The sequence below is a fragment of the Mirounga angustirostris genome, unplaced genomic scaffold (genome assembly GCF_029215605.1).
Source record: "Mirounga angustirostris isolate CCGP_5_RB_7025 unplaced genomic scaffold, mMirAng1.0.hap1 SCAF_14, whole genome shotgun sequence".
Classification (NCBI taxonomy): domain Eukaryota; kingdom Metazoa; phylum Chordata; class Mammalia; order Carnivora; family Phocidae; genus Mirounga; species Mirounga angustirostris.
In genome coordinates, this window is record NW_026991722.1 from 83,943,675 (window position 1) to 83,959,543 (window position 15,869).

The following is a 15,869-nucleotide window of genomic DNA, read 5'->3' on the forward strand; positions in this document are numbered from 1 at the left end:
CACAATGGGCTCTACGCCTGCCTGGCATGGAGTCTACTTAAAAAATTAAAAAATCAAAACCTGCTAAAAAAGAGACATGCATCAAAAACATCTAAGATACAACCTTTTGAGAAGACTATTTGGAGCTATCAAAACTAACATTTTTATTACGGTAAAATATAAATAACTTAAAATTCAGCATTTTAGCTATTTTTAAGTGTTTGGCGGCATTAAGTACAGTCACATTCTCGTGCAACCATCACCATCTGTCTCCAGAACGCATTTTCTCAAACTGAAAACTCTGACCCCGTTAAATGCTAATTCCCCATTTCCCCTCCCCCTGAGACCCACTTTTCTACTTTCTGTCTCAATGAGTTTGGCCACTCTAGGCACCTTGTCATCAGAACCATACAGTTTTTGTCCTTTTTGTGACTGGCTGATTTCAATTAACATAGGTTTTTTTCAAGGTTTCATCCGTGTGGCATGACGTATCAGAACTCCTTTCCTTTCTAGGACCGAATAATGTTCCGGCTGTTTATGTAGAGCTCGACCCATGCAGCCATTCATGGACCCTTGGATTGTTTTCATCTTTTGGCTACTGTAAATAATGCTGCTATGAATGTGGGTGTACAAATATCTGTTCAAGTCCCTGCTCTCTTCAGGTACACACCTAGAAGAGGTCCAAACTAACTTCTGCTAGAAGCTTTATTTTTTTTTTAATTTTTATTTATTTATTTGACAGAGAGAGAGCGAGCAAGCAGAAGTAGGCAGAGCGGCAGGCAGAGGGAGAGGGAGAAGCAGGCTCTCCGCTGAGCAGGGAGCCCGATGCAGGGCTCAATCCCAGGACCCAGGGATCATGACCAGAGCCGAAGGCAGCCGATTAACCGACGGAGCCACCCAGGCGCCCCCTGATAGCACCTTTAAATGAGCAAGGCGCCACTTCTGGTTCTGGGAACTCAGCCTATGTATAGAACATGCTGCGATGAGCCAAGTGAAATATGCAAAGACGCAAACACAGCAGTGTCTACAAGAGACAAAGCTGGAAACAAGCAGTGTCCATCAAATGGGTCAAAGGACACAGCCCTAGAGGGAGTGCCTGTAGTCTCTCAAAAGAAACGTGATGGGATCTGTAGGCTACTGTGAAGAATGGATAATATATGATAATAATAATAAAAGGGTTCTGTGAGCTTTAAGTGAACAACAGAGGTCAAGCACTGGGACAGTGCCTGGCCCCCAGTAAGTGCTCACTGAGTGTTAACTGGAATCCAAATGATCTCTAATAGTCATTAAATGAAAAGATGCAAAATAGAGAACACAAAACAATAACCTCTGTTAGTTTTGGGTGCACATGTGTGCTGTTTGGATGTGTATGTGTGCACCCGCATGTATATTTCTTTTTTTTTTTTTTTTATAGATTTTATTTATTTGAGAGAGAGAGACACAGCGAGAGAGGGAACACAGGCAGGGGGAGTGGGAGAGGGAGGAGCAGGCTTCCCGCCGAGCAGGGAGCCCGATGCGGGGCACAATCCCAGGACCTGGGATCATGACCTGAGCCGAAGGCAGACGCTTAACGACTGAGCCACCCAGGCGCCCCCGCATGTAGATTTCTATTTTCCTGAAAAAGTACAAGAAACTGTTGGTTCTTGTGGTTACCTCAGGGAGAAGCTAGGAGTAAAAGGGGCTTTTGGTTTCCTTTTTGTACTTTTCTGTATGGACAGCAACTTCCAGCCTTACATGTATATTATTCTTTAAACAAAAATCGATTGATTATCTCCACAGAGAGAGTCATCCTATTTTTAAATGTTTTCTGTTTTTATACCACTGGGAATTTAAGAGAAAAAAATGTATTGATTTTTAAAGATTTTTAGCGAAATAAACTTACTTAGAAGTGAAAATGATTTAGGGGGGCCTGGCTGGCTCAGTCGGTAGAGCATGTGACTCCCGATTTCAGGGTCATGAGTTCAAGCCCCACGGTGGGCACGGAGCCTACTTTAAAAAAAAAATAAGCACCGTGTGTTATATGCAACCAACAAATCATTGAACATCATATCAAAACCAATGATGTACTAAATTTAAAAAAATGTAAAAAAAAAAGAAAAGAAAGAAGTGAAAATAATTCAGAACCTAAAGCAGAAGTGACCAAGGAAAATGTGTTTTAAACGCTGTGAAAGAAAATGTTCACAGGAGCCTTATTACTAATAGCTCAAAAGTGTGAACAAACCCAAACACCCATCAACTGATGAAAGGATAAACAAAATGGGGTCTATCTGGAGAATGGAATATGATTTAGCAATAAAAATAATTAACATGGGAGAACCTCAAAAACACGATGGTAAGTGAAAGAAGCCAGACACAAAAGACCACATATTGTGAGACCCCATCTATATGAAATACTCAGAAGGGGCAAATCTGCAGAGACAGAAAACAGCGGAGTTGGTAACCTAGGGCTGTGGGGGAGGGGGCTGGGGCAAATGGAGTTGTTGCTAAGGCATGCGGGGTTTCTTTTTGGGGGTGAAGTGTTCTAAAATGCACTGTGGTGATGGTTGTGTAACTAAATGGGTGAAATGAAGTGGTTGGACGGTAAGTCATGAATAAAACCCTTCAGGTGGCGGGGCGCCTGGGTGGCTCAGTTGGTTGAGCGACTGCCTTCGGCTCAGGTCATGATCCTGGAGTCCCGGGATCGAGTCCCGCATCGGGCTCCCTGCTCAGCAGGGAGTCTGCTTCTCCCTCTGACCCTCCCCCCTCTCATGTGCTCTCTCCTCTCATCCTCTGTCTCAAATAAATAAATAAAATCTTAAAAAAAAAAAAAACAAAAAACCCTTCAGGTGGCATGCCTGCAAGCAGGGCGAGCGAGCATTTGGGATGGACGGACAGCCAGGTCTTCCGTGGACACAGGGGCACCTGCGCGGCTGCGACACTCGCCTTGGGTGCAGTAGGTGACCTCCCCAGCGTAGTGGGAGAGCTGGAACTCCATCCAGCCAATCCTCTTCCAGCCCTTGGGCCCCGCCAGCTTCCGGCTGTGGCAAGACAGAAATAGACACGAACGGAACGGTTCAAGGTCACGCAACAAAAGGCACGGATACGTGGAGCGAAGAGCGCGAGGGAAGCCTTGACAAACACGCGAAGGTCTCTCTAGTATTAGATCCCGCTCTGTGCAGAAAGGGGAAGGCTCTTGCACTGGTGGTGGGAACGCAAGCTGGTGCAGTTTCCTCCAAAGGTTAAAATAGAACTACCTCATGATCCAGCAAATTGCACCACTAGGTGTTTACCCCAAGAAAACAAAAACACTAATTCAAAAGGATACATGCCCCCCCACCCCGATGTTTATATAAGCAACATGAACTACAATAGCCAAATTATGGAAGCAGCCCAAGTGTCCATCGATTGATGCGTGGATAAAGAAGATACGGTGTATAGATACACAATGGAATATTACTCGGCCATAAAAAAGAATAGAATCTTGCCATTTGCAACAACATGGATGGAGCTAGGGACAATAATGCTAAGTGAAGTCAGAGAAAGACACCATATGATTTCACTCATATGTAGAATTTAAGAAACAAATGAACAAAGGGGAAAAAAAGAAAGATCAAGAAACAGACTCTTAACTACAGAGAACATACTGATGGTGACGGGGGGGAGGCGGGTGGGGGAATGGGGGGAATGGGGGAAATAGGGATGCGGACGAAGGAGGGCACGTGTGGTGATGAGCACCGGGGGTGATGTATGGAAATGTTGAATCACTATATTGTACACCGGAAGCTAATTTTATATTGTATGTTAACTAACTGGAATTGAAATAAAAACTTAAAAATTAGATCCTTTTTCTAAGAACTGAGGAATTAAAGAAACATATGTGAGCCCCAGAAACACTTTCTTATACAGTGAAATAACTTCTCTTTTTTTCTAGGTGACAACTAAGAAACAATTTTACTGCCTTACATTCTTATGATGTTGAGTGACTAAAATAGTCACAAAAGGTCATTTTTCAGATTTTCGTGATTCCTAATTTTTTATAGCCTTTTCTTGAAATGTATATGCATATATATTGATAGCGCAGATATCCTAAGTATACAGTTCAGTGAATTCTGGCACAATAATCACATCCATGGAACCAGCACCCAGATCAAGAAACAGAATATTACCAGCCCCCTGAGAATTACCCCCACCACCACCTTGAGCCCTTTCCAGTTATGACCTGACATCTAACACAACAGGTTGGTTTTTATCTGGTTTTATACTTTACAGAAATGGAATCGTACAGTATATATTCTTTTGTGTCTGAGTTCTCGTTTACATGTTCTGTGATTTACCCACATCACTGCATGTAGTTACAGATTGTATATTCTCATGGCTATCTATTATTCCATTTGTGAACATACCATGATTAGTTTTTCCATTTCCGATTCATTTACTTATCCTTGCAATATTCTACAAAAGCTCTGATAAAGCCACTACCATTTACTGAGTCTTTGCCACGGGCAGATATTTATTAGATAATTTGTGTATTAGATAATTTATGTAGCTACCTGCTTGGTATAGTAAGTCACATGTCTTTTTTTTTTTTTTTAAAGATTTTATTTACTTATTTGAGAGAGAGAATGAGATAGAGAGAGCATGAGAGAGGGGAGGGTCAGAGGGAGAAGCAGACTCCCCGCTGAGCAGGGAGCCCGATGCGGGACTCGATCCCAGGACTCCAGGATCATGACCTGAGCCGAAGGCAGTTGCTTAACCAACTGAGCCACCCAGGTGCCCAGTAAGTCACATGTCTTATAAGTGGCTGAGCTGGGATCTAAGACCAGGGCTTTAGGACTCCTGAGCATGATATATTCAACTCTCTCTTCCTTGTCTCAAAGACTAAATTAAATTTCTAGTCAATTTTCTGGGATGTTATAAATGCTCTATATCTTGATCTGGTGATGGTGATGAGGGAGGTACATACAATGTAAAGATTCATTGGGTTGTATACTTCAGATATAACATATCACTATATGTATTTTATATTTTAAACCTAACTTCAAAAAAGACCATTAAAAAAGACTATTTGATGCATGTGACCCCATCCAAAATGTAACAATCATAAAGAAAGATACAAAATCTTAGAACATTCTACCTGGAATTCATTTGAATTTGATTTCTACTAACAAAAGGTATACATATATATGACTTGGTGTATCATTATGGTGCATCACATTTCAATGTATGAAGAAGTGAATGAAGAATAACTATGGGGTCCACTGCCCAGATACCCAAGAAAGTGGATATACGATGAGCTTCCCCATACAACAGCTTGTCAAGTGAGATACATACGTTTGGAAGTGTGCATGCTTGCCTACTTTCTCTTCCAATTTCTCCAGGAAACTCAAGTCTGTAGCAGGACCAGGACGGATACATTCTTCATCCTTCCAGAGAAAAGGAGAGGACTCAATCTATAGCATCCATCACAAGCCATCAATTCTAAGTTTAAATGTCCTTACCAGCTGTGGCAGAATGTACTGGACTAAAATCTTGTCATCTAACACAAGTTCAGGTGAACATTGGGGGTGGGAGGGCAGCGATCCGTTACATGTGCCTAGCGTCTCAGAGGGATGGGAAATTCTTTGAAAAATCAACTCTCCCACCCATTGGACTGCCATATTTCCAGAGTCTTCCCAAGGACATTCCACAGCCTCCATGACCAGCTTACTTAAACATACCACCTCATTTTCTCTTAACCAGTCATTGCTGGCCAAAAACATACCCCCTTTTACTAGGAGCAAAATCTTCATGGCAAGAAAGCTGCGTCTAATTTTTCACATTTCTCCAGCTGTGTCTAATTCCTATTTCGGGTCCTTAACATTGTTAGCATTTAATGGACCATCTTAAAAAATGAATCAACCCTGCAGTTTTTATTAAAACAGCAAGAAAAAATAAAAAACCCACCAGGGTTCAGTTTGGTGAGGCAACTCTCTTTAAGTAGCATCTCTATGCTTCCTGATTCCATCTATGGAAAACCACATAGAAACAAGTATTTATCACTAAAATATTTAAAAATATTAGTCTAGGAATCTGTATGAGCATGGAGTGACACAGAATAGCTGAGGTCAGTCTGCACTTCCTGGAACGTGCTTCTCCAGAGGTCCACACGGCTCTTCCCAGACCATCTTACCTAAAATTGAATCGTCCTCCCCACCACATCTAATCTTGTCTGTTTTTTCCTTCATTGTACAACTTACTAATTTTGCCCATTAACCTGTTTCTTGCCAGTCTCTGTGCTAGAATTTAAAGCCTCATGTGTGTAGTGGTTTTGATCTGTTTTGTCCACTGCTGCGTCCCAAAGCACAAGGTACAATCATGGTACCAAGTAAGCACTGATGAGTATCTGTTGAGTGAATAGTCTGAATGCTTACCACACAGCAGCATAATTCTAAGCCCTGTGCATATACAATCTCAACTCGTCCTTACAACTCCTCTTAAGTATTTCCCAGGAAATACTCAGAGAAAGAGTGAAAAATAATTCTGAGTACTATATCATTGCAGCCACTTAAAGACAAGGAGATTGGAGCTCAGAGAGGTTAAACCACCCACCTAAGTTTACATAGCTAGTAAGCAATGGGGGGGGGGGCTGGGATCTGAGTTCAGGTGGTGCCCATGTCCCTGGTAACTACAGTCACCACCCATTAATGTCCCTATTGGGCTTTAGAATCTTGTTCCCACAACAGTTAGGTGGAGGAGGGGGCAGGAGGAGAAAAGAGACCTGTTATTTTCGTTAGAAGGGAGATGATCGCAAATGGAAAGGCAAAGAAATAATTTTTCATCGGCCTTTAGATTTAAAAACAGTGATGTCTAAATTGGAACAACTGTGGATTGGTGGCCATGGGTGTTCTCAGAAGATGCAACCGTTTAAGATAAAGTCACAGGTGCATCCCAAGGAGCCTCAGCTCAGGATCAACGGACGTTCTTTGTAAAACCTTCCTTTATGTTTTCTGGTTTTCCGCTCAGGCTAAGCAACCCTTTGAAGCCTGGGGGGAAATTCTTCTGCGTGTTGGCAACACCGTACGAAGACTCTAAGCCAACATTAATTTTCTCACCAGAATGGAAATGATTCCTTTGTGTCTCTCGTCCACCAAATCACAGATGATCTTGTTGTTGAAATACTGAATTGGCTCCCACTAAAATGACAAAGAGGAAAGAATTCTCCAAGGAGGATTTAGATGAACATAAAATCTCTCTTTTAAAGTGATTTTCCAATGTTATTTTTCCAAAATCTGATTTTTATCTCCAACATTAAAAAAAAAACTTTCTGAATGTCAGAGTAATTTCCTAGGAAATACTCAGAGAAAGAGTAAAAAATAATTCCCAGTACTAATGAGGATAAAATCTCCAGTGAAATATTATTGCTCAAGCGAATCACTTTTGCTAGAGTAGGAAATCAAATGAGGAGAAAATATTAAAATGTTTTACCTCTATACCTTCCATTTCATATTCTGCCTGTTCTGCTTTTAGGGTTCTCTCAATTAACAGTTGCTGGAGTTTCTCATTGCAGTAATTGATGCAGAACTGTTCAAAACTGGAGATGCAAAAATTTATTTAAAAGATTTTATTTATTTGACAGAGAGACAGATGGAGAAACAAAGCAGAAGCAGGGGGAGCTGGAGAGGGAGAAGCAAGCTCCCCACCGAGCAGGGAGCCCGAAGCAGGGCTCCATCCCAGGACCCTGGGATCATGACCTGAACTGAAGGCAGACGCTTAACCGATTGAGCCACCCATGTGCCTCGAGATGCAAAATTTAAATAACTAGAGCTACACATGTAGACCAATTAAAAACTGTATTTACTTATTTTTAAAGATGCTTTTTTTTTTTTTTAAGATTTTATTTATTTATTTGAGAGAGAGAGAATGAGAGACAGAGAGCATGAGAGGGAGGAGGGTCAGAGGGAGAAGCAGACTCCCTGCCGAGCAGGGAGCCTGATGCGGGACTCGATCCCGGGACCCCAGGATCATGACCTGAGCCGAAGGCAGTCGCTCAACCAACTGAGCCACCCAGGCGCCCTAAAGATGCTTTTTAACAGAGAAAGCAAAGTCCTTATTAATCACATCATTTACTAAATAGATCCGAAGAGTCAAGCTAAAAGATGTTTGCATTTTTTTTTAAGATTTTATTTATTTATTTGTCAGGAAGAGAGAGAGAGCACAAGCAGGGGAAGCGGCAGACAGAGTGAGAAGGAGGCTCCCCATTGAGCAAGGAGCCCGATATGGGACTCGGTCCCAGGACCCTGGGATCATGACCTGAGCCAAAGGCAGACGCTTAACCAGGCATCCCAACATTTTCATTTTTTTTTTTTAAGATTTTATTTATTTATTTATTTATTAGAGAGCGAGCGAGAGAGAAACAGCATAAGAGAGGAGAGGGTCAGAGGGAGAAGCAGGCTCCCCGCTGAGCCGGGAGCCCGATGCAGGACTCGATCCCAGGACCCTGGGATCATGACCTGAGCCAAAGGCAGTCGCTTAACCAACTGAGCCACCCAGGCGCCCAACATTTTCATTTTTTATGGTTATTCCAATTCTGGAACAGTCTATGAATTAGTGGCTATAGAAACCCAGAGAATTTCTGAGGATGGGAAAACCAATTCCAGTAACACTAGAGATGCCTTAAACCAGACTCAGACCTTAAAGAAGAACAGAGGACCAGTAAGTAATGACAAACTCACCCATTCTTGTCCAAGACCTCAAACCCATAGATATCCAGCAATCCGATCACAGTTTTCTTGGTGAAATCCTAGTCAAGGTAGCACACATTGCTTGTTGTTAGGTCATTTACTTAATGACTCTTAAGACCCAGTAGCTGCCTCCAAGGCTGGGACTTGCTTATACAGCTCCCACCTTCTCTCCTTCCAACATTGGTTCACAGAGGAATCGTAGGATGGAAATGACTTTCCCAGTGCACTCCTCTGGCTTGAAGCCTCTCAGCATCCCCCTGCAGGCTCCGTGTCTACCCACCCGAGAAGTGAGACCTTCCTCTCCTGACTCATTCCCTTGCTTCTTCTCGGTCTCCCGAGGCCACATCAATCCCAAAGAAAGAGCGAGACCTCCACAAACAGCAGCAAAGGAGAGGTTTACCCAGGAGACAGGACAGGTGGTTTGAATATCATTTTAAACAGAGGACTAAGTGCTGTCAGACAGGATGGATATTTAAAGAGATTAGGACTATTTTTTCTGAAAGGGCCACAATTTAACATCCTGTATGGTATCCTGAGCCTTCCAAATCTGTCCTTTACATACGACCTCCTTGAGTTTTACAATAATGTACTCTGTGCCCCAGCACCCTTTCCTTAATTTCTAGCTTTGAATAAACTCCCCCCTTATGACTTAAATAATTCCACTTAGGGTAAATTTGAAGGACTCATATTTTTTTCTTATACATGTTAAAACATACTACTGTTAAAGTAAAAAATTTCTGTGTACAACAAAAGCCATCTGGCATACTGCAAATACTGTGCATCCCACACTTTGAGGCACAATCATTTAGCGGGCATTTTTGTGAGCCTACTGTGTGCTGGAAATGTAGACGCTGAAGGACACCAACCCTGCCCATCAGGAGCCAACGGCTAATGCTTACAAATTCTTTAGAGTGATGCTGTCAGTTATAAAACATTACCACGTTACTGAGAGTGAGTCAACCAAAAATATGTGGACGAACCTTGTTCACTAAGGAGGAATTGATTTTGTTGACCAGCCATGTAAATGTTCGTCCGTAAACGGCCTTGGCCATTGCATCTCTAGCGTAGACAGAGAGTTCTAGTGTCAATGGGCATATTACCTGAGAACAACAACAAGTGCATCACTATAGTGGTTAAAAAAAAAAAAAAAAAAGCCCACCCCCTCCTGAGTTTTCAAATTAGCCTTTAATGACGGTCAGTGAAGGATATGTGCTGGGGGCAAGACACCAACCCCACCTGCAAGCATCCAGGCAGGAGCTATTTCTTGAGAGCCTACTATGTGCCAGGCATGGAGCTGCTGAGATACAGCCGTGACCGAGACAAATAGTTCTAGCATCTGTGGGCCCACAGTTTGGGGATGGGACATTCACGATTCACACACAGTCATGCTGCGAGCTCAGAGCAATGTGAGGAGATACCTATGGTGCTTTAGGATAGGGGTGGGATGATCAGGAAGGCTCTTTGAGGACATGACCCCAGGAACTGAAGGATGAGAAGGTATTAATTAGAGAAGCACAGGGAACTGTGTTCAAACAGAGGGAACAGGATGTGCAAAGACCTCATGGAGGAAAGACATGGTGAAAGGGAGGAATGGAGAGTTTAGTGTAATTGTTGGGGATGGGGAGGCTGAGGCAGGAGACCCCTGCAGGAGCTGGAAGGCTGGGGTCTGGCCTCCTCCAGGACCACCATCCTGCTCTTCTATGAGGCAGGCAGCAGCTGTAGCAGGAAAGGCAGGTGCATTTCCACCTAGAGCCATTTTTACCTCCTCAGTTTTGGCTTCAATCTTTCTGTGAGTGAGAGCTTCCAGAAGGATGGACGGGTGCACCCCCAAGAGCTGTCAAAATGGAAACCAAAATGCCATTCAGTGACTGGATTGGATTTTTTGCCAATTTACAAAGAACTGGTGCAATTTCCAGACCCACGATTATATGCCCTGACTGATAATCTTGCTTAAATGCAAAACAGATCACATTCGATCTTTTGACAAGCTGGCTTTTGCCCACTCCCTCACCTGTCCCCACGCTCTTTAATTCTCCTAGGCAGTATCAGCCGGATGGACCCGTTGTTAGCCACTTGGGACCTGGGCATCCAGCTGCCTCGAGCTCCCCTCTCCTGCCCTTCCACCTCCAAAAAGGGCCGGGCCTTTCCTGTGCTCTTCAAAAGTGCAACATCACCTTGGCGATCCATTTGATCTCATGGGTGTCTGGTATGGTGGCAGAGCCTTGGTGGTTCTCTTCAAAACCAATGTTCCCCAGGTGCAGGACGCTGGCGATAATCCCGAAGAGATTCTAGGAACGTGGGAAAGGGCGAGGAGAACAGGGAGAGAAGGGCAGCCACCTAACTGATGAATGTCATCACAGGACAGGTGTCAAGGGAAGAGGGATAAAGAGCCTCAGCACAGGGTGGGGAGGATGCCTCCCCCCAATCTCTGACACAGGACACTTCTATTTTTATATCTTCCCCACCCCTCCCCACCAATAAACCATTTTATATGCAAATGCCATGATCCCAGATATATACAGATTATATATATATGTATATATATATACACATATATATATATACATATATATATATAATGTATATATATATATATAATATTTTAAATTCCGGCTCTTGAAAGAATAGTTTTAACCATCAAAAAAAAAAGGGGGTATAAAAACACAATGTTTATAAAGCCACAATTTGCTCCACTTTGTTCAAAAATAGAAGTGTAAATAAATGATAATCCTGCAGTTCTAGAACATCTAAATATTTGAGATTGAATTTGAGAGAAGGACGAAACATGACCTCCTCCTTGCATACAGCACTGGGAAATCTTTTGTCTGCCAGATGAAATGCAGAACGCACAGTTAACATTTGAATTTCAGATAAGCAATGACTAATTTTGGTCCCCAATGGTAACCACAAATAATGGTGACCATTAAAATGTAGCTAGGTGTGCTGTGTTTTTATTGGCTGAATCTGGCAACCCTACTAGGTGGCCACCAAGATACCAGGATTATTTTGTCAATCCCACACCCGACTGACCAGCAGTTCCGCCCTTGGGGCTCATACCTCGAGGTCATCTTCAGTAAAATCGATGACAGAAAAGGCACTGGAAACAGTTTTCCAGTTGTTCTTGTCGTTGATAGACGACTCTTTGGCACAATGACCCTGTTGACACAGAATTGGGTTGCCTAATGTCATTTTTATAAGGGCAGTGAGGCATGCCCACAGCTAGTCTTGAATTGAAATGGTTTTCTCTACCAGCACGCAAGAGCTGGTTCTATAATGTTCTGGATTGTAAAAAGGTAGGTTCAACTAATCGTCTAGGGAAGGATGATTTGCTAACTGCTGCTTTTTTCAAATTTATTTAGAATTTTATCTCTCTCCAGGGAAAACTTTCAAAGGTACACATTTCAAATGTACACATTAGTATATCTCTTTGAATGCATTTTTTAAAATAGTTTTTCTTGTCCTATTTGCCAAATAAATTGAAGATGTTTGACTCAAGAAACATCTGCTAAAATAAGCAGGGAGAGGACAGCACTGAAATTCAGAAAGCATCTTGATGCACTTACAACCTCCAGCAGAAACTGCAGTGCAGGACTAGGTAAAAGGAGACCCTCACTCAAGAAAATAAAAGTTTGGCATTTAGAGAAAGGCGGGTTATATGGATACTGATCACCAGCAGAGAAGTGATGAGACTTCCCACTACCTTAGAAGTTGTCTTTTAGGTAAGACACACACCACCAAATGTCACAATTTAAAGGGAAGATGTTCTAGATGAGGGTTTTGTGGGTTTTTTATTGTTTTGCTTTTGTAGTACAAGGTGTTTCCTGGATTCCTGGGCATCTGAAGATTTATCATCTTCAAAGATTTTGCATGGGGAAACCAGAGGTGCCATAGCATGAAAATATTCACCAGTGAACTGGCCGCTGTTAAATCTGCATCCTCCCAAATATCCCTTCCCATTCAACCAGCAGATGTGCTCCCACCCCTAAGGGTGGGGCCAGCTTAGGTCAGTCCTTGGAGGACACCTAGAGGTTTAGAAGCAGTGTGGATATACTGCCAAATAAAGCCACAAAGTTTGTCAAAGTTACGGTAGAACACAAAACTGAACAAAATAATACTGGCGAATTGCTTGAACTATTCCCAAAGCCACTGTGGCATGAGGATCTGTCCAAATTAAACAGACTAGAAAAAAATCTGCAAGGATAAAGACGAGATACATTCCAAAAGGGAATGATTTGAATATCAAAGGGTTGGAAGAAGCCCTTGGGAAAAAGAATGAAGCCCACAAATACTTTTTATAAATTGACCCTCTCTGATCATGTTATAAAAAGTCAAATGTGGGGCGCCTGGGTGGCTCAGTCGTTAAGCGCCTGCCTTCGGCTCAGGTCATGATCCCAGGGTCCTGGGATCGAGCCCCACATCGGGCTCCCTGCTCGGCGGGAGGCCTGCTTCTCCCTCTCCCGCTCCCCCTGCTTGTGTTCCTGCTCTCGCTGTCTCTCTCTCTGTCAAATAAATAAATAAAATCTTTAAAAAAAAAAAAAAAAGTCAAATGTGATGCTACCATACAGCTTTGTTAGAAAAATTAGGTCCTTTAAAGAAAAAAAATCAAATTTGAATTACTCTTCATTCTTTTTTTTTTTTAAGATTTTATTTATTTGACAGAGAGAGAGACAGCGAGAGCAGGAACACAAGCAGGGGGAGCGGGAGAGGGAGAAGCAGGCCTCCCGCCGAGCAGGGAGCCCGATGTGGGGCTCGATCCCAGGACCCTGGGATCATGACCTGAGCCGAAGGCAGGCGCTTAACGACTGAGCCACCCAGGCGCCCTGAATTACTCTTCATTCTAACAATTAGTACAAAGTCTGTAAAAAGGAGATTATGGGATTCTTTTATCTTCATTATATAGCTTCATTTTTCAAGATCAATTTCAGTCATGTCTACTCTTCCTCCATGACTCACTATGAAATGTTGGTCCTCCTTTTACAAGATCCACTTCATAAGACCTTGTTCTCTTTCTCAAATGATGTCCCCACTCGCACTCTGCCAAGTGACCTCCATTCGAAGCCAGGCCCAGTAAAGAAGAGAAAAACCCAAAAATCTTGGGGCAGGAAGGTGCTAGGAACATCAAAGATTGGTAGGTGCTATACAATCTAGACCTTCTAGAGCCTCTGTGTTGGCTGCAGAAAGAGCAATGGTAGGGGAGGAGGTTACATTCTGAAATTCCATTTCACAGCACTGGACCCCAGGACTGCTTATGGGAATCGCCTGAACTCCTTCTGTAAGGAAGTATGTTCATTTTGCTGCCAACAAGTCTCAGAACAGGAGGCAAGGAGGCAGAGAGTCTTTTCCTAACTAGTTTTGAAAGCAGAAGGACGCAGCACAGGCTGGGGACACGGACGGACAGCAAGTTACTCTCACACCCAGACCAGCAGTTCTCACTTCCGCTGTGCATTAGAATCACCAGGGATTCCTTTAATTACACTGAATCACAGGGGAGTGTTTAACACAACCCCGATGTCCACGTCCCACCCTAGACCAATTAGATCTGAATCTCTGGAGGGTAGGGCCCAGGGGTGGGTGGGTGGGTGTGTGTTGGGAAAAAACCTCCTCAGGTGATTCTAATATCAGCCAGTGCTGAGAACCACTCACCTAAAGATTGGTTGCTTTACCAAGATGATCTACCGTCTACCTGCCAAGTATAAACAGAGGGGTTATGCTAAGTGTCAACAAACCAGTCCGTAGGATTCCTCCAGAATGGTAATGAGAAAGTTCTTGACCATCCCCTAGAAACCCTCACTAACACCCTTGATCCCTGCCTCCAAAGGGCCACCCAAGCCAGGTGCTGGTCTTTCCAACCTGTGAGAGGTATTTATACAGCTGGGGGTCCCGCTCAAGTCCCAAGTAAGCAAGGAGCTCCTCTTCACCACCCTCCAGCAGCTGGTAGAAAATGTGGAAGTTCCTCTCGCCCTGGTTTTGATAGACGACTCGAGACTTTTCTATCAGGTAGCTGATGATATGCCCACCAACAGGAATGCCCTTGAGAACACAACAAAAAAATGCACAATGACAACAATAACTAAGCCATTCTCTTGCTGGTGTCTTCTGAGGAACAGAAATTCTGAATTCAAACAATGATTCTTCTAAGCCTAGTGTTTTCTGGGCTCATTTAAAAAATATTTTTGCCTACCCTGAGGTCATGAGTGATATTTTCTATACTTCTGTCTAGAAGTGTGATTATTTTACCATTCATGTTTGGGACTGGGATTGAAATTGTGTGTATGGAGTGAGGTAGAGCGTCAAAGGTCGTCTTATTCACATGGATTTCCAATTGATAGCACCATTTATTGGAAAGGCAATCCTATCCCTATTCAATTACAGTGGTGTCTTTGTCATAAGCCAAGTGACCATATCATACGGGGAAGTCTTTGTAGACTCCATTCTGGTCCACTGGCCGGTTTATACATCCTTGTGCCAGCAGCACACGGTTCTAGTTTTCTTTTAAAGATTTTATTTATTTATTTGAGAGAGAGAGAGAGAGCACAAGCAGGGGGAGTGGCAGAGGGTGAGGGAGAAGCAGGCTCCCTGCTGATTAGGGAGCCCGACATGGGACTCAATCCCAGGACCTGGAGATCATGACCTGAGCCGAAGGCAGACACTTAACCAACTGAGTCACCCAGGTGCCCCCACACTATTTTTAAGAATATTCCAGTAGAGGATTTGTATTCCAGAACATATATAGAACTCCTGCAAATCAATAGGAGAAAAACAACCTAATTAAAAGTGGGGCAAAAGGCTCTAACACAAAATTTTTAATTGGCCAGTTATCAGGACTTCATTTATAATCAGGAAAACACAAAAGTTAATCACAGCTGGAAACCACTCTACTCCACCAGAATGTCTCAGACCAAGAGGACTGGCAACACCAAATGTTGACAAGGGTGTAGAGAACCCTGCTCGCAACGGGAACTGTTATTGTCATAATATTGCTGGTGAGAACTCAGCAACGCCACTTCTGAGCATGTGCCCAACGTAAGTGAGCACTAATATCTACTCAAAGACACGGGCAAGGAAGTTCAGAGCACTATTTGCAATAGCCCCAAATCGGAAAAGCCAAATGTCCATCAACAGAACAGATAAATAGTGAAGAGGTCACATAAGCCAAAAATGCCCAACCACTAAATGAAGTGACATGAATGA

At 43.1% G+C, this 15,869-nt stretch overlaps 1 protein-coding gene and 1 non-coding gene across 2 annotated transcripts in view; one reads left to right on the forward strand and one right to left on the reverse strand.

Annotated features, from left to right (window-relative positions):
* MYO1H (myosin IH) overlaps positions 1-15,869 on the reverse strand; it is a 45,039-nt gene that overhangs the window by 22,704 nt on the left and 6,466 nt on the right. The window contains exons 5-14 of the mRNA XM_045887474.2: positions 14,529-14,708; positions 11,736-11,834; positions 10,853-10,966; positions 10,441-10,512; positions 9,659-9,778; positions 8,670-8,737; positions 7,423-7,528; positions 7,050-7,130; positions 5,290-5,381; positions 2,902-2,996 (exon numbers count right to left, since the gene is read on the reverse strand). Of these exons, the coding sequence (XP_045743430.2) occupies positions 2,902-2,996; positions 5,290-5,381; positions 7,050-7,130; positions 7,423-7,528; positions 8,670-8,737; positions 9,659-9,778; positions 10,441-10,512; positions 10,853-10,966; positions 11,736-11,834; positions 14,529-14,708 (1,027 nt within the window). The remainder of the gene's footprint in view (positions 1-2,901; positions 2,997-5,289; positions 5,382-7,049; positions 7,131-7,422; positions 7,529-8,669; positions 8,738-9,658; positions 9,779-10,440; positions 10,513-10,852; positions 10,967-11,735; positions 11,835-14,528; positions 14,709-15,869) is intronic.
* On the forward strand, positions 1,887-1,959 carry TRNAG-CCC (transfer RNA glycine (anticodon CCC)). Its single transcript has one exon. It is a non-coding gene; the product is annotated as a tRNA-Gly (tRNA).